The sequence below is a fragment of the Somniosus microcephalus genome, unplaced genomic scaffold (assembly GCF_052327205.1).
Source record: "Somniosus microcephalus isolate GS21.2 unplaced genomic scaffold, FLI_Smic_1.0 unresolved_chr6, whole genome shotgun sequence".
Lineage (NCBI taxonomy): Eukaryota > Metazoa > Chordata > Chondrichthyes > Squaliformes > Somniosidae > Somniosus > Somniosus microcephalus.
The window spans coordinates 33,940,735-33,960,256 of NW_028225184.1; the positions used below are offsets into that span (position 1 = coordinate 33,940,735).

A 19,522-nucleotide genomic window follows, 5' to 3' on the forward strand; every position below is an offset into this window, starting at 1 on the left:
GCTTTTTCTGGCCACTTTATATGTCCTCTCCTTGGTTCTTATGCTATCTCTAATTTCCCTTGTTCACCACTGTTGAGTCACCTTTTTTGTTTTATTTTTATGCCAAACTAGGATTAACAAATTCTGTAGTTCATCCATGCGATCTTTGAATGTTTGCCATTGCCGATCCACCATCAACCATTTGAGTGACATTCCCCAATCAATCCTACCCAACGCGCATCTCATACCATCTTAGTTTCCTTTATTTAAATTCAGGACCCTGGTCTCTGAGGCAACAACTTCACTCTCCATCTTAATGAAGAATTATACATTCATATCTAAATCATTAATGTACACTACAAACAGCAAAAGACCCAGCACCGATCCCTGCGGTATAGCACTGGACACATTCTTCCAGTCACTAACACAACCTTCGACCATTACAATTTGCCTCCTGCCACTAATCCAATTTTGGATCCAATGTGCCTAATTGCCCTGGATCCCATGGGCTCTTACCTTCTTGACCAGTCTCCCATGCGAGACTTTATCAAAAGCCTTACTGAAGTCCATGTAGACTACATCCACTGCACTACCCTCATCCATGCATCTAGTCAACCCCACGAAAAATTCAATCAAATTGGTTAGACATGATCTCCCACTGCCAAAGCCATGCTGACTATACTTGATTGATTCTTGCCTCTCCCTGTGGAGAATAATTGCATCCCTCAGACTTTTTTCCCCAATTATTTCACTACCACTGATGTTATGCTCACTGGCCAGTAATTCCCAATGCCTCAGAAATCTAAAGCCCTCGCTCCTGCAACGTCTCTCCAGCCACACAATCATCTGATCTACTAGACTCTCTCTGTACTCACTGGCACGTGGCACCTGGAGTAACCCGGGGATTGCTATCTTCAAGGACCTGCTTTTTAGTCTATTCTTGCTCCCTAAAAGCTGCCTGCAGGACTTCATCCGTCGTTCTACTTATTATGTTGTTACCGATATGGACTAAGGCCTCTGGCTGCTCACCCTCCTCCCTCAGAATGTCCTTCAGCTGTTCTGTGACATCCATCGACCTCACCATTAGGCAGAGCTGAAAATCGGTTACCGAGCGAGATGCGCTCAGGGGATCCCTGCCCTGCCTGCCTGGTCCTCCTCCTCTGTTTGCCATTCACACATTTCATCTCTGCCTGCACACTAATGAGCTGGGAGATGACCACCTCCTGAAACGTGCTAACCACAAGTTCTCAGCCTTGCGAAAGAACTGCAGTGTCCCCAACCGCTGCTCACGATCCAAAACCCGGAACTCGACCTGCTGTAACTGGAGGCACTTCCCATTCACGTTGTCGTCCAGGCTAGGAGAAACATCCTGGGGTTCTTGCTTGTGACAGGATGTGCACTCCATGGGACTGAGCTGCCCTGCCAAGCCTCTATTTATTTGATACATTAACAAAACATTTAGTATTCCCATTTGCCCTAAATTAAAGTCTAAACAACATCAGCCAAGTAAATAAAACTATGACGCTTACCAGAGCGGAATCTGAATTAACAGAAAATCGATACAACCATTGACAACCAATCTGTTACCAACTCTACTATGACATCAATTCTTGTGTTTATTTTCCCCTTTGCCGCTGCTTCTGTCAGTGAGTCTGGGTCTCACTTTCTCTCCCGCAGCTTAAATCCTCGGTGTGCTTGCTCAGTAAATGGAAGAGATTCTGTGTTTGTTTTTTCTGTGATAATAAAGTGTGAGTACGATCACAACAACCTAACACCATCCTGGGGCTGGAGGCACCTGACAGCCTCAAATATGTACCAGATTCCTGTGTTGAGAAATTGTAGCCTACCTGTTTAGTCAGCTTTATTTCCAGTCCCGCTCAGAACCTCCACTCAGAGGGGACCAGCCACGAGGGCTGATGACAGATTCCTAATGCACACTTCAAAGTGTGCCACCACCTGGAGAAACACCAACTGGGAGACATCGTTCGGCCCATCCGCCTCATTCTCCTGCCTTTACAATGACTACGCATGTTCTGTGCACAGATACTCCACCACTATCTCAGGGGAAGCTTTGGGAATTCTTGGGATGGAGGGACAGCGTCACGTGTCTCCACCCTTTTCGCCAGCTTTGCAACTCGGGACAACGATTCTCCAAATGAATAGTAATGAAATTCAGGGGCCTGAATCACATCCGACAATTCCTCCTCCTTCCCTTATATGATGCAATCCGGGGCATTGTCCATTGTCCCCAGACACATGATATCCCTCTGTGACAAATAGCCAGCGACTCCCTACGCCTCCTTAAATGACCCCAGAGTGCTGCCACTCTCAACTGCTTGTCCAACCGTGAAATTTCGCTGAGCCAAAATTCGCTCCAGATTAATGTCAGGCAGACTGATGCTGTCCTCTATTACTCCCACGAGCACCATCGCAATAGCAGCATTGACTTTATCAGTCAACCCAAAGCAACCTCATGATAAGTTAAGTCCATTAGTGTGGAACCGTTGTGTCCTGCTCGACCCAGAAAAAAGCTTCCTCACCCCACACCCAATCCATTACCAGCCTGTTATAGATCACCACCAATACATTGCCTGCTCACCCACCACTGCCAAAACCCTTATTCAACCTTCATCACTTCGATGTCCAAAGTCTCCAGCGCTCTCCTTACCATTCTCCCCACTACCAGCTTCACAAACTAAACCGTAACCAGAATTCCACAGTACACATCTTGAAATGAAAAAAAGTCAGTCCCGTGTTGTGCCTTCATGCGATGTTCCACTCCCTCCCTGTGCTCCTGTGAGTTGATATGTAGATCGTTGCCCACCCCCTCCAATCGCATTGTGTCTGACTTCCATCCAACCACAGCGATCTCCTACAGCGATCATTCCCAATGCGGGCTCTCCACTTCTCGCTGCGCTCCCGTGGCACTGCATTATTCCTCAGCAACCGCTGCTCCTGCTCCACCATCGCAAGATGTTCCTCAAGGAACTGCGCCCACAGCATCTGGAACTCCAGCCTCAACTAGTCCCCATATACCCTGCCTCAAAAACCCTCCTCAATAACCTTCTCCCTCACTCAGTGCTCAACATGCTATACCATTTACAATGTTTCTCACATGCTTGCCCCAGTGGGTGCCCCTGCCATATACACAATATTCTGTGCCATCTCTCTGTATATGCGGAGTAGCATACAAATTTAAGTTGTCATGGCTGAAGTGAGTTGTCAGATGTGTGCAGAGCTATTGTGCATTGGTACTCCGCAACTTGGGGTGGAGGCTGTTGTGCTTACCCCTCGGTGTTCACCCGCTACACCCTCGTCACACTGGAAGTGATAATGGTGCTTACCAAAGGAGGAGAGGAACCATTACAGGCCGAGAGATAGTGGGCAACAGTCGCACCAGTCCTAGTGGATGGTTTGAGTCGAGAATCTGTACCTGGAATAGAATAGGGCATTACTTGTAACTCTGATTACAATCATGTTCACTATATTTGTAATTAATAGTATTTGATTTAATAACTTTAATATTAATTTGTGCGTTTCTGTCCTTTCCTCTATTTGGATGGACTAAATTCACTCACAATGTCAGCTGCCAACTCCAGCTCCTTCCCACGGTAATGACAACTGATGAATCGTAACCAGGGTCTGAAACCAATCTCCTGCTGACAGCACAAACGGTGCCAGCAGACAATCACACAGCAGCCAGCACAGGCTCCGCACACTGGCGGTAAGACAGGGTCACATGGCAAGGCTCTGCACGTGGTGCAATGTCACTGGACTGGAGCACATGTTACTGGATCAGCTCTATAGTGTGATGGACCTGCCTCAGACCCCAGATCCTGTCTAACGACGTACCAAGCTGGCAGCACAACCACCAAAAATTAGCCTTCATTAATCCTGTCTCCTGACCTCGTTATGTGAACTCTCACTACTCTATGCCCTTCCCACCACTCGTCCTCCTCTTGCTTCATTGAAGCAAAGATCCGACCAGCAGACTTATGAGCAGGATGCGGTAAATAATGTTTTGCTGCTGGTGGAGGAAATTGTCACAAGGGCAGTGTTGGTGTCTTTAGATAGACCAGCAAGATGGACGCCTGAGCATCTTACAACCAGGAATATTTAGTACACAATCCCGCCCTTTTCTTTGCCAGGTCTGCGTTATCGCTACTCCATCATCTTCAAATTTGGCTACTTGAGCCTACAGCTCACCACTTTTTGTGCGTTTACATACATGCACTGTAAATCTATCTTAGAACTTTTTATATTCTCTTAATGTCTGACCTTCTCTAATACCGTACTATTTCTTACTCGAGTGCTATATTTCTCTCCCAAACCTTTGTGCACCTTGTTTCTCCTTCCTAATTTTACACCCTGGTGTCCGACCCACTGCCAAATTAGTTTAAATCATCCCCAACAGCACGATGGAATGGCTCACTCGGCGCCACCCTCAGCAAAAACATTGGTCCCGGTTCTGTTGAGGTACAAACCGTCAGTCCTGCAAAGGGCTCATCTCCCAGAAGCGGTCCCAAGGTCCCATGAATCTGATGCTCTCTCGCCAACTTTCCAGCCATGCATTTATCTGCTCTCTCCCCCTACGTGTATACAAGTTTACCAAAAGTTTCCTTTTTCTGTTTAATTTTAATCTCTATGGTTTTCGTCATCCAGAGAGCTCTATGTATGGAATCCCTTCTTTTGCTATTGTTGTGTGTAGGGTTCATGCATGTGAGAATCTGTTATACCCTCTACTCATGGTTCCTGCCTGGGTTTGTAATTTTAAATATATCAGAACACACAAACATATTCTCTCTCTCTCTCTCTCTCTCTCTCTCTCTCTCTCACTCAATTTCAATTCAATTCAAATTGCTTTATTAGCATGACAAAGTACATCTTATGTTACCAAAGCACCAAAGAAACATTTATGGTGGAACACATAAACGCAGATCTATCCATACAGTGTATAAACATATATATCGCTGTGTGTATAAATATACACTCATATAATATGTATATAATTTTTTCTTAGGTTTAATGGTTGTCTCTCTGCATATGGCAAGCTGTAACATAGTTTGCCGCTAAAGTTACACAATTTCTCTTTTCCTCTAATAAGTATGGGAGTTTTTGGTCGTCATTCAAATTTTTGAATTCAGGGCATATTTTTATGAATTTTGGGTAGATATTCCCCCTTATGCCCTGATAGTTTCCCCAAGCTATGCGGAAGTGCATCTCTGTCTCCACCACTCCCTGACTGCAGTGAGAGCATATCCTGCCCTCTCTTGGCAGCCAGGTCTGCCTGTGTCTGCCTTTTTTGATGGCCAGACTATGCTAACTAAGTCTGTACATAGTCAAGGTTTTTCTCAATTTGCTATCTTTTACCGTGGTCAGGTATTCAGCCATGGTGTAATGTCTGTTTAGGGCCAAGAAGCAATCGAGTTTGTTTTGGGTTTTTGTTGTTTCTGTCCAATAGGTCAGATATTTTTCCTTTTGTTTAGTGACAATTGTGTTGGGTCGAATTCTCTGTGCTACGATGTCACTGTCCTGGAGCTGGTTATTATTAGTACTGTTAGTAGTTACATCACTGAGTCCCAGGACTAGTTGACTGAGGGGACTCTTCTTTATGATCCTCTCTTGGCATTTCAGGGCTTCGTAACGATAGCAGTGGGGGTTGCTCATTTTTAGGTGTTTCCAAGATTTGGTGGCTCTTTTTTGGATATTGATTAGTAGTGGATATTGGCCTAGTTCTGCCCTGCATGCATTGTTTGCGGTTTTCCTCTGAGTCCGGAGGATGCTTTTACAGAATTCTGCATGTAGGATCTCAATTGGGTGTTTGTCCCATTTTGCTAATTCTTGTTGTGTTAGCGGACCACACACCTCACTGCCATGGAGTTCAATTGGTTCAATGACTGATTTAAATTTTTTGAGCCAAATGCCAATTGGGATTTCTATTTGTATTGATATTTTAATGGCATAGAAAGCCCTTTTTGCTTTCTCTTTCAGTTCATTCACATCCAGATGAAAATTTCCCGTAGAACTGATTTTTAAGCCTAAGTATGTGTAGTTTGTAGTTTGTTAAATTTTAGTTGTTCCTAGTGTGAAATTTATTCTGGGTCCCTGATGTATGAATCTTTGCTGGAACACAAGAACTTTGTTTTGTTGGGGGTTTATTGTCTGGGCCCAGGTCTGACAGAACGAATCTAGCAGATCCAGGTTCTGCTGTAGACACTCCTCTGTTGGTGAGAGCAGGACCAGGTCATCTGCATAGAGGAGGAATTTAACCTTTGAGTCATATAGTGCGAGGCCAGGTGCTGTAGATCGTTCAAATAGTTTTGCCAATTCATTTATGTAAATATTAAAGAGTGTCGGTGAGATGGGCGAGACCTGCGCCACACCACACCCCTTGAGAAGTATTTTGTTTATTTGTCTCCAATTTTAACTGCACATTTATTGTTTGTATACATTGATTTAATTACATCATATGTTTTTCCCCCTACACCACTTTCAATAAGTTTCAAGAATAGACCATCGTGCCAAATAGAATCGAAAGCCTTCTGGAAATCTATTACGCAGGCAAAAATTTTGCTTTTGTTTTGCTGAACATGTTTGCCAATTAGGGTGTGTAGAGTGAAGATATGATCCGATGTTACATAATTTGGTAAGAACCCAATTTGGCTTTTACTCAATACATTTTGCTCCTCAAGGAAGTTTATAAGTCTCTCTCTCTCTCCCTCTCTCTCTCTCTCTCTCTCTCTCTCTCTCTCTCTCACACACACACACACACACACACACACACACACACACACACACACACGCATGTATATATATGGTGTGATAGATCTATCTTTTTCTCTATGTTTCACTTAGCAAGACGATTGCCCTGCACGAAACGTTAAACTTTATTCTTTCTGTCCTGTTATGTATCTCTAACATTTTCTGGGTTTTACTGCAGATTTACAACACTTTATTTTTTTGTTACAGTGCTGCGTGACGCTGTCCATTTTTGTAACACAGGTTAATAGTACATCTGTATATATTACACAATAAAGCAGGTCACTGGGATAGTTACGCATTGCACAGATCAGCTCTGACACTGGAAACCTCCTACAGTAATAAATGGGCAGTGTCAGTTACACAAGACTCGGTGCCTTCATTGTGCAGACTCCAGGAGTCACCTTTACAACTGTCAAAGTTAGTCCCAAAACTTTGTTTTCCCAGAAAACACATTAACTGACCCCTTAGCTTTATCTGCTTTTCTGCCAGTCTGCTCTCCCACTCACAAGGCTGATTACAATGCGAGCGTGAAATGTATGTTCTTGTGCTTTATGTGTGTTAATCTAATTTCTATCTCTGCCGGCCTTTTTTATTTGTAGCTGTCTGTCTTTCATTTTCTCGCTCTCCCTGTGCATATATGGTAATCACAGTCTTTTTTTGTCTTATTTCTTGAAGTATCTTTAATATCTGTTTTTCACTCTTCTATTTCCCTTTTTTGTTTTCTATCACACTCTGTCTCACTCTGTATCTCTATCATGCTTCATGTCTTCTTAGAATCTTATATAATAGAATAATGCTATTGTGCCCATCATATCTTTAATCGAGCTCTCCAAGACATTCCACTCTCCTACTCGTTCCCCATAATCCTGCAATGTTCTCCCCTTCAAATGCTTATCCAATTCTCTTTTGAAAGTTACAATTGAATCTTCTTCCACCATCATTCATGCAGTGCATTCCAGGTAAAAACACCCCCCCATGACACCTCGCTGTGTAAAACAATTCTTCTCGTCTCTCCGCTGGTTCTTTTGCCAATTACTGCAATTGCCTCCCCTCTGTCTCAGCCTTCTTTGTCTCCTCTTTCCATTTCACTTGCTCTCACCCTGGCTGTTTCTCTCATCTCTGCCTGTCTCTCTTTTTTTACCTTTCCTCCCGGTCTACAACTCTTTCTATCTCTTTCCGTCTCCCTCTGACTATCTCCGACTCAATTGTTGCATCACTTCCTCTTTTCTACTTCGTTCAGTTTGTATTTTCATCTCAGTCTTTCTGTACCATCCCGATGGTCTTTCATTCCATTTCACTGTTCTGTCATTATCTTTCGTTCTATTACTAGTTTTCTGTCACTTTCTATAGACCATCTCCTTTTCATCTACCCCTGATATTTTATATTTTCTTTTCTCCCTCTCTATCTCATTATTTCCTTCTCTTCCGTATCTTTCTTTCTGTGTTCCATCTTTCCATTCAGCTTTATCTCTATCTCGTTCCTCTTTTTTTCTCAATTGATCTCTCTGATTGTGTGCCTTTGTCTGTGTGCTCTGTCTCTCCATTTCTCCCTTTGTGCATTGCTTGATCTCTCTCTCTACTGCAACTCATTTGCTCCATCTCTCGTTTCGCTCCCTCTCTGGTCTGTCTGTCTTATGTAACTCATTTCCATCATTGCTTTGTACCACAGTGTATGCCTCTGAGTCAGAAGGTTGTAGGTGTAAGTTCCACTCCAGAGATTTAAGCTCCAAAGTCTAGGCTGACAGTCCAGTGCTGTGCTGTGGTAGTGCTACACTGTCAGAGGTGCCATCTTTCCGATGCGATGTTAAACCGAGTCCCCATCTGCCCTCTCAGGTGCATGTAAAAGATCCCATGGCGCTATTTCAAAGAAGAGCAGGGGAGTTCTCCCAGGTGTCCTGGGGCCAATATTTATCCATCAAGCAACAGTTTGCTCGTTTTATTTAAAACATATTATCTGGTCCTCATCACATTGCTGTTTGTGGGAGCTTGCTGTGTGCAAATTGGCTGCTGCATTTCCCAGATTTCAACAATGAGAACACTTCAAAAAACGTACGTCATTGGCTGTAAGGCGTTTTGGGGCGTCCAGTGGTCGTGATATGCGTTATATTAATCCAAGTATGTATTTCTTTCTTACACACTCTGTGTCCTTTCTCTACATTTACCGTATGTGCTTTTCTTTTTCTCTTCAGTCTCTCTTTTTACCTCTTTCCTTCTCTGTCTCTCTGCCCTATCTAAAAGTCTCTGTTTGTCCCCTCATGTTCTTCAGCTGTATTTAACGTGATTATACAATCAATTGTAATTTTTTGCTCGTAGACTACATAACTGCATTACTAATAATTGCACATCACTCGAACATTAGCATTGATACCAAAAAGGAAAATTAAATCTATAATGCAAAATTCGTAAATCAAGATAAAGACACTATTTGTATCTGTTCAGACACAAAGCATGAAACTATATTCATTTCAACATTTTCCTACAGAACCATTGCCACACTTCAGAAGTATTTCATTGTGTAAAGTGTTTTGAGACACCTAAGTATAATAGCCACTTTAAAAAATTCATTTTTAATTAATTAACTTGTTCAGTTGTAGACGAGAATGTAGCCGCAAAATTTTAGTCTCACTTTGTCTCATTTGCTGTCTGTAGATCTCCTGCATTGTTTATTTCTGTGTCTCTAGTTTGCTTTGATTGCCTTATTCTGCCTATAATAACATAACAATTAAGAACGAGCAGCAGGAGTAGGCCATAGGACCCCTTGGGCAGTCACCATCATTTAGTAGGTTCATTGCTGAACTGCTAGACAAAAGCCACTTTCCCAACCTATTCATGCATCCCCTGATTCCCTTAATATCCAAAAATCTATCGATCTCAGTTTTGAATATACTCAATTAGTGAGCATCCAAAGTCCTCTGGTGGAGAGACTTCCAAAGATTCACAACATTCTGAGTGAAGAAATTTCCACTCATCTCATTCCTAAATGTCCAATCCCTTATCCTGAGTCCATGACCCGTAGTTCTATACTCTCCAGTAGGGGAACAGCCCCTCAGCATCTCCCCTGTCAAGCCCTCTAAGAAGTTCATACGTTTCAATAAGATCACCTCTCATTCTTCTAAACCTCCAGATAATATAATCACACTCTACTCAATATCTTCTCATAGAACAGACCTCTTATACCAGGAATCAATCTACTGAACCTCTGTTGCACCCTCTCTAATGCAAGTATATCCTTCCTTAATTAAGTGGATTAATCTGTACACAGTACTCCAGGTGTGGTCTCACCGATGCCCTATTTAATTGTAGCAAGACCTTCTTATTTTATAAAGCAAGCCCCTTAAAATAATGCTGAACATTTAATTTGCCTTTCTAACAGCTCGCTGTACCTGATTATTAACTTGCTGTTAATCGTGAAACAGGACACACAAATCCCTCTGTATCCGACATTTACAAGTCTGTTGATTTATGTAATGTCTTCTGCTTTTCCATTCTTCCAACCAAAGTGGATAATTTCACACTTCCTTGCGTGCTCCACTAGTTACACCCTGACAACATGAAAATGACCCGTTTATTCCTACTCTCTTTTCTGTCCGTTGACAAATCTGCAATTCGTGCTAATATGGTACCCTCAATCCCATGAGCCCGATTCTTGTTTAACAACTTATTGTGTGGCATCTTATGGAATGGGTTCTGAAAATCCAATTGTACATCCATTGGTTCCGCCTTATTTAGCCTGCTAGTTGCACCTGGAAAAAACGCTAATAGGTTTGTCAAACACCATTTCACTTTCATAAAGCCGTGTTGTCTCTAACGAATCACATTGTGATTGTCCAGGTGCCCTGTTACCTCTTCCTCAATAGTAGATTTTTTCCCTTCCCAACTACAGACGGCAGTTCCCCGTTTTCTGCCCAATCCCCCTCCTTTATTTTAAATTGTGTTTACCTTTGTTGCAGTCCAATCCATGGGGATTTTTCTGGAACCTCGGGACTTCTGGGAGATCAAAACCAATACTACATCGGCAGATACCTCTTTCACAACCCTATTATGTTGGCCATCAGGTCCAGCAGATTTGTCGGCTTTAAGTCCCATTCATTTCTCTGGCATTTTCTCTTTACTAATATTAATCACTTTACGTTCCTCACGCTCTATAGGTCCTTGGTTCCCGAAAATTTCAGGTCTGTTTTTTGTGTCTTCCAATGTGAAGGCAGAAACAGAATATTTGTTTAACGTATCTCTTTTAATCTCGCTATTTGTCTGTATTATTCCTGTTTAACCTACCCTCTGCCTCCCGCAGTTTCTTTCTCAATTTGTCTAACAACTTCACACAACTTTCCCTTTTCACAATCTCCCTCTCTTTCCCTTAATCTGTGTTATACGTTCTATGTTTTCTTCTACATGTGCATGTGCCTTTCCTGTTTCTGCTTTTCTTCTGTGTATTTTATCTCCTTATATTTGTCTCTTTCTATTTTTCGCCACCTCAACTTTTACCGGTTTCTCTCTCTGCCTTCTCAGTGTGTCTACACGTCTAATTTCTCCCACTCTCCCTCTTTCTCTCTATTCCATTTTCGCTCCTTTTTGTATCCATTTCAACATCTCCATCTCTTAATCCTTGCTTATTTGCTGTTTTTGCTTTCTTTAGCTTGTTATATCGCAAATCTACGCTCGGCAATCACTTTCAATTTCTGTTTCTCTACATTTCCATTCTGTCTCTCTCTTAGGTTCCCAGTTCTGACCTCTGCTTTTCTCTCTTTTTAGGGCTCACGCTATCTCTCATTTTCACTTTTCACCTGTCTCTTTATGTATGTTTATCTGTCTATTTGTCCGTCTATCTATCTATCTATCTATCTATCTATCTATCTATCTATCTATCTATCTATCTATCTATCTATCTATCTATCTATCTATCTATCTATCTATCTATCTATCTATCTATCTATCTATCTATCTATCTATCTATCTATCTATCTATCTGTCTGTCTGTCTATCTATCTATCTATCTATCTATCTATCTATCTATCTACCTATCTATCTATCTATCTATCTATCTATCTGTCTGTCCATCTATCTACCTATCTATCTATCTATCTATCTATCTGTCTATTTGTCTGTCTATCTATCTATCTATCTATCTATCTATCTACCTATCTATCTATCTATCTATCTATCTATCTATCTATCTATCTATCTATCTATCTATCTATCTATCTATCTATCTATCTATCTATCTATCTATCTAACTATGGTTTAATTAATTTAACAATTCGCTTGAATGGGTATTTCACCGCGATCTTCAGCTCCTCTCTGAATTTATTCTGGGTCAGGGCATAAATACAAGTGTTGGTGCAGGAACTGAGAAGCTGAAGCATTGTTGCTGTCAGTTCTGTGATATAACGAGGGTCGGTGAAGGAGTAATAAAACCGAATACCTGCAATTCGCCGGTAAATGTTAAACAAAACCTGGGTCACCCACAACATTATAAAGCTGCCGGTTATACTGAAGAGTAAAACAATGGATTTCTTTCGGTTTTCTATCTCTGGGTCCTTGTGATTCTCTCCATTGCTGCGGCCCCGGAGTCCCCTGCGGACTCTACTGGCCGCTAAAATACGTCTGACCGTCAGAGCATTGAGCAGCAAAATCAGGAAGAACGGTGCACAAGGGGTTAAAATGAGGTGCAACAACTCGAATGCTCCCCATGCAACGGAAGTGTAGAAGCTCGGTTTAATGGAACATTCCCAGGGAACATTATGAAATATATAGGCAGGTTCATATCTGAAGTACCAGGGGACAGACACTAAAAAGCCAAGCATGCTCACTGTCCCGATAACCACGACCGCAGTTTTCTCGGTGCAATATTTTGTTTTCAGCTTCTCACAACAAATGGCCACAAACCGATCAAAGGTGAAAGCGACTGTGAGCCAGACAGAAACCACCGTGGTTGCAAAACCCAAGAAGCCAACGAGACTGCACACAGGAGTAATGTTCAAGAATGAAAATGGGAAATAGATCAGAACAATCCACTTCAATACGGGATCAGTGATAACGACCAGGAGATCGGCCGCTGCCATTCCCACCAGGTAGTGAGTGATACATTTGGAGAGACCGCACTTTCCTCGGGACAGGATCACAATCGCCACCACGTTAACTGTAAGAGAGAGAAAAAGAAGCAGATAAATTACTGATCAGGCCTGGAGCCCAAGCAGCAGTTTGACAGGATCTGGGCTGAAATTTCCAGAATTGTTGCTGCATCGAACAGTGGAAACTCATTCATGGACCTGGGCAGCACTTTCCGGCAAGTAATATTTTTTAAAACACAATTATCGAGAATGAATTGTGAAATCCACACAGAAAGTGAATAAGCACCGGATACACTGGAAGGGCTGACTGAGGGCACATTGCCGGTGGGGAAGAGAAAAGGGGTTTTACAGAGTTGGAATCCAAAGTGTTAAATCTGGATTTGATCTCCAGACCGAGGGAAAGTGATTCAAGCGGGAAGGTTTGGGGACAGGTGGAGGTGCAGCTGGTTCGTTGCTCTGGGTTCAGAGAGCCGACAGGGGCTGGCATTAAACGGGAACGGCCGAGAGCCGCTGTGGTGTGTTTGAGGATTTGGGTCAGATTGAAAGAGGCAGCTGGAGGCCGAGCCAGTGAGTGAGATTGGAGCGGTGAAAAGGAAAAGGACATGTGGGAGCCGCAGGGGAGTCAGGAGCACAGGTTTTGGGAAGTCCAACATCCTGAAGCAACGGAGGAGGAGCTAGAGGATTCAATGCAGTCGGAGGAGAGGATGGCATTCACAGGGAGAGACGGTAGCAGAGTTAGTGGAAATCTAATTCATACATTTCAGTAACACAACTCAATTAATGCATTCAATCAGTAATGTCTGTGGTTACCGGTGTCGGTGAACAGCTCGTTGGTGTAAATTGTCATCAATATTTTTACTCAACACATCAGTTGCATCAAATTCAAATGAGTTCAACCTCATTTTTTATTGAATTCAACTGGTGTACAGCATTTAAAATCCACGATTTAATAACTCATTATGATCAATAAATCATGGATCCTATTATTTAAATCAATAGAATTACGTGCAATAATAATTCATAACGTAAGGAAAAATAATATTTACCAAAACAGACTGAAGTGCTGACGGACAAACACACAACAATATAATCTCTCCCAATTTGACCACAACCTAATAACACATCTCTTACTTATAATTATACTCGAAGTTTCAGTAGCTCTCTCTCAATCACTTTCACTCCAACATTTGCTTCTCTCTTGCCTTCTCACTCTCTCATTCTCTATCCCTCCCCTATATATCCACACTGTCTGTGTTCTCTTTGTCAAAGCTCTCTCTCCCTCTCTCTTTCTCAGTTACTCCTTTATATTTCTGCACTGTCTGCGCCCTCTTTGTCAAAGCCCTCTGTCCCTCTCTCATTCTCTATCCCTCCTCTACATTTCCACACTCTCTGTGCTCTCTTTGTCAAAGCTCTCTCTCCCTCTTTCTTTCTCTATCCCGACTCTATATTTCTGCACTGTCTGTGCCCTCTTTGTCAAAGCTCTCTCTCCCTCTCTCTTTCTCAGTTCCTCCTCTATATTTCTTCAATATCTATACCCTCTTTTTCAAAGCTCTACCTCGCTCTCTCTACGTCTATTCCTCCTCTATATTTCTGCACTTTCTGTGCCCTCCTTGTCAAAGCTCTCTCTCCCTCTCTCTTTGTCCATTCCTCCTCTATATTTCTGTGCTGTCTGTGTTCTCTTTGTTAAAGCTCTCTCTCCCTCTCTCTTTCTCTATCCCTCCTCTATATTTCTGCGCTGTCTGTGTTCTCTTTGTTAAAGCTCTCTCTCCCTCTCTCTTTCTCTATCCCTCCTCTACATTTCTGCGCTGTCTGTGTTCTCTTTGTTAAAGCTCTCTCTCCCTCTCTCTTTCTCTATCCCTCCCCTATATTTCTGCACTGTCTGTGCTCTCCTTGTCAAAGCTCTCTCTCCCTCTCTCTTTCTCTATCCCTCCTCTAGATTTCTGCACTGTCAGTGCACTCTTTGTCACAGCTCTCTCTCCCTCTCTCTTTCTCTATCCCTCCTCTATAATTCCACACTGTCTGTGCTCTCTTTGTCAAAGCTCTCTCTCCCTCTTTCTTTCTCTATCCCTTCTCTATATTTCCACAATGTCTGTGCTCTCTTTCTCAAAGCTCTCTCTCCCTCTCGCTTTCTCTATCCCTCCTCTATATTTCCACACTGTCATTGCTCGCTTTGTCAAAGCACTCTCTACTTCTCTCTTTCTATATCCCTCCTCTATATTTCTGCACTGTCTGTAATCTCTCTGTCAAAGCTCATGTTCATACCCGATTCAATCCTAAAATCCTACGCCCAAATTCTGCTCACCAGCTCCTTGCTCAGTGATCGTATTATCAGCGTAAGTTTGTCCAATGGTGAACCGTTTAATGTTTATTCAGGGCACTCATTTCGCCACCTGTTCCTCTGCACAGTTAACTTCATCTGCAATGCAAGGAAGAGACAGACTCGAATGCCTCTTCCAGACAGAGCTGACAAAACTTGAAGTCCCTTCTCCGGTAATTATAAAATACAGCGTTAGATGGCGGGAATGTACAATTAACTCAACTCCAACCTCACCGCTGCTATCTATAAGCTCCAGATCAATAGAAGGGCTATTGATTCCAACAGATACAGTGCAAACTTATAAAACATAACCTCAAAACATTTCATTTTACAATAAGGTCCAGTGACAGTCAGGGAATCCATCGCCACTGAAGGAGAGAAGGAGATGTGAAAGAGACAGCAGCAATCTTAGTTCAGTCGCCAGACCTCTGGAGTGCCGTCAGATACACACACAGTGAAATAATATTTCATAACAGTGATAACCAATGCACACATTGAAATCCCAGTCAAACTGAACCATGTTATCGGGGAGGGAGTACATTGCACTCCCTCATTGTAACACTGACACCGTGAACTTTCTCATTATTAATCACTGAAATAACATTTGCGGTAAAAATATTCCAGAACAGGTTAGTTCCACAAGATGAAACTGATAACAGCTAATACATACTCTTAGCCCAGGCAGCTGATTCAGTACAGATAATAATCCCAGAGCAATGCCAGGGCTGGATGTACAAAGATCATTACAGATATACTGCAGCTGCGACAAGACAGAAAGAGCAGAGACTGAGGACATTTCATTCTTCCACTGGTTGAAATGAACAGGCAGCTGTGTAAAACATGGAGAGAGTGAAACATTAACCAGTGCAGCAGCACAGTTAACACCGACTTACACCATTAGTAGCAAAGATACAGGCTTACCAGGAACTCCAACGGCTGCAAGGACAGTATAGTAAATGTCTTCTATCTGATAGATTACTGGATATCCCATTGCCGTGAGAAGCGGTGACTGCTGTTGGAGTGGAACCCACAGCTCCGGCAGACACACCGAGCTGATCCGTTCCAATGGGCCCTGATTTATACAGGGGATAAGTCTCCAATGACACAGTTATACCCCTGCTCATTGCTATTATTTACAGTCACTTGAACAAACACATTATATCATTGACACTGATCCAATTAATGTGGTGGATAAAACACAAACATCTCAATGAACACAAGTTAATCACACCTCTCTGGGGAATAAGGCAGAAAGCTCTCACCTACAGGACGGATCCAACAATACTGAGCGCCTTCAGTTACAGTTTCCTGTAGTTGTATTGGCCATGTTCACTGCTATCGATCGATTATAATTGTTAATGATTTCTCCACAGTGTACGCTGAACCCAGGGACTCGAGCAGACACGCTGCACTCTGTCCCTGGAGTTTCCCAGTTAAAATGTGAAGTTTCAGTCTCTGACTCAGGGACAGGTAAAGTCCATGTTCAGGATTTGAAACTAGAAATTGCCGTGGATTATATTAGGATTCAGTAACTGAACGTGCCCCATTGACATTCCTCTCTCAGCTATTTTACAGCAGAAGTTTACCTGTTTATTCTACATAGGGTAACGGCTCCAGTAAATTTAGAACAGTGCCAACAGCTGACTCCATTCCTCCTGATCACTCCTGGCCGGAACCAAACCTCCTCCTTCCATCAACTTCATCCGAACCCAAACTCTGCTGTCAACCTCCAGCCCTGCTCAAATCCCGCTTTCCCATCACTCTCGCCCTCACTGAGACTCATTGTCCCTCAGTCTGCCAACGACTTAAATGCAAATTCTCATCCTTGATTTAAATCCCTCCATGACCTCACCTCTCGCCATTTCCAACCTCGCCACCGAACCAGCAGCAAACCCACCCGTGATCTCTCCATACCTCTGACACTGGCCTCTTTCGGTGGGGCTGCCCTCACTTGTTTCCAGTCTTACAGATCTGATCGTAGCCAGCGCATCTCCAGCAATGGATTCTCTTCCCATAGCAGCACATTTATCTCTGGAGTCTCTGAACTTTCGGTTCTTGCCTCCCCTCTTCTTCATCTACATGCTGCCCTTTGTGACATCATCTACAGACATGTGGTCTGTTTCCACAAGTCTGCTGACAACATCCAACTCCGGCTCGCCGCCATCTCTCTCGACTCTCCACACACTCTGTGTTATCAAACTGCAACAACCTGATTCCATGAGATGCTATTTACTCCAATAAAATATTGGGAATAGCGTGGCCTTCATATTTGGCCCCAACGCAAACTCCATACCCTTGTCGCTGATTCCATCCTCATCCCTCGCTGTTGTCTCAGGCTGAGTATGAGGATTTTTAACCTCAGATCCCGATTCATCTCTCACCTGACAATCCGACCGAATATCATCTCCAACACAAGAGGCGTGTACTTCTGTCAGCATAACATGGCCGTCCTCTGCCCTGCCTCAGCTGAGACTGAAACCCTCAATCTTACATTTATCAACTGTAGAAACTCCGTCTCTCCTCTGCTCCGTTGCCTCTTATTTTCTCTGACCTTGGCCTCCCTTCTGATGTGACTCCCCTTTATATTTCCACGTTTACCTATCTGATCGGAGCAAGAGAATCTCCAGCAATGCCTTCTCTCCACAACCACCACCCCACAGCTCCGTTCCCTTTGTTGCCTCTAAAGTATCGATCATCGGCTGCTCTTCGTCCTCATCTACATGCTCCATTTAGAGATTTCATCCATGGATATGCGATCAGCTTTTAAATGTACGCTGACGACAATAGTTTTAACTCCATCTCCTAGTACCGCAAAATCATGGAGTCATAGAATAGTTCATCCATTCGCCCGCTCGAGGCTCTTTCGAAGAGCAATCCAGTTAGTCCCACTCTCCTGATGTTTTTCCACATCCCCACACTTGTTCCTCCATCAAGTGTTTTCCAATGCCCATTTGAAGGCGACTATTAAATCTGTATCCACCACACTATCAGGCAGTGCATTCCAAATCCTAACCACTCGTTGGATAAAACTGATTTTCCTCATGTCGACTCTGGTTCTTTCCCCAACCATCTTAAATATGTGTCCTAAGGCTTTCGACCCTTCAGCCATTGGAAACAGCTTACCTTAATTTACTCTATCTGAAACCGTTCTAGATTTAAAAAAAACTCTAAGAAATCTCCTCCACCCTTCTATGCCCTGAGGAGAACAACCCCAGCTTGGCCAGACCAGGTCAGAAGCAGGGTAACCTGGGGACTCCCCAAAACATTGGCACCATCTATGAGGCCCAGGTTAGGAGTGTGATGGAATACTTTCCACTTACGTGGATGAGTACAGATAGAACAACATTGAAAAAGCTGTATAAGATCCAGGATGATGCAGCTCGCCTTATTGGCACCTCAACTACCACATTAAACATTCACTCCCTCCACGATCGGCGTAGTGTGGCTGCAGTGTGGACCATCTACACGTTGCACTGCAGCAACGCGCCGAGGCTTCTTCGGTAGCAGCTCCCAAACTCGAAACCTCTACCACCTAGAAGCACAGTGGAGCAGGAGCATGGGAACACCATCGCCTGCAAGCTCCCCTACAAGGTACGCACCATCCTGACTTAGAATTATATCGCCGATCCGTCATCGTCGCTGGGTCAAATTCCTGGAGCTCCCTCCCTAACAGCACTGTGGGTGTGAATTCCCCACACGGACTGCAGCGGTTCAAGAAGCTGGCTCTTCAACAACTTCTCAAGGGCAACTCGGGACGGAAATAAATGCCATCGATGCCCACTTCCAATGAACGATTAAAACGTACATTATCCAATCTATCCACGTAACTGCAACTCCTCATCTCTGGATCCTATCTAGTAAATACCCCCGGTACCCTCTGCAATGCTTCACGTCCTTCCTAAGTTGTAGTGCCGAGAATTGGGCAAAACACTCCACCTGCCCCCATTTATATAGGTTTAACATACCGTTCTGGTGTTTGTAATCTACGCCTATGTTTATAAAGCCCAGGACTGCTTAGGCTTTATCAGCTGCTTGGTTACCCGGTCCTGTCACCTTCAAAGATTTGTGCCCAAACTCCCACCGAACATTCTGTTCTTGTCCCCCCGTTAAAATTCTATCATTCTCGATCCTGCTCCCCAACGCACATCCTACCCCCTCCGTTCTGTCACCATGTCGTCTGAGTACTGGGCCAACATTCCTTTTTGGATGCATCACAAATTTTTCGAAGCACACATTGACAAGACTGAAGCCTACATCTTTAGTCCCAGGCACCTGCTTTATATCATAACCATAAGTTCCACCTTATCTGTTAGCTCAGAATGACACTTGTTGAACATTATTTATGCTTCAGTCCCATTTGTCATTCCATAGCAATGATGCCCTACGTCAACCT

The 19,522-nt window shown here is 43.3% G+C and overlaps 1 protein-coding gene across 1 annotated transcript; it reads right to left on the reverse strand.

The window, feature by feature from the left end:
- Positions 1–11,905: 11,905 nt before the first annotated feature.
- On the reverse strand, positions 11,906–16,120 carry LOC147087187 (putative G protein-coupled receptor 139). Its single transcript, XM_085978106.1, has 2 exons — positions 16,051–16,120; positions 11,906–12,880 (listed from the first exon to the last, which is right to left on the reverse strand). Exons 1-2 carry the CDS (start codon positions 16,118–16,120, stop codon positions 11,976–11,978), a joined length of 975 nt encoding a protein of 324 aa, XP_085834232.1. The 3' UTR covers positions 11,906–11,975.
- Between the last annotated feature and the right edge of the window lie 3,402 nt (positions 16,121–19,522).

What these genes read in the sequence shown, in the direction of transcription:
- LOC147087187 (XM_085978106.1), bottom strand. Translation starts at nt 16,120, where the DNA reads ATGGGATATCCAGTAATCTATCAGATAGAAGACATTTACTATACTGTC. An exon ending in TGCAGCCGTTGGAGTTCCTG is followed by an intron (nt 12,881 to 16,050) that starts GTAAGCCTGTAT and finishes TCTCTCTTACAG; the next exon opens with TTAACGTGGTGGCGATTGTG.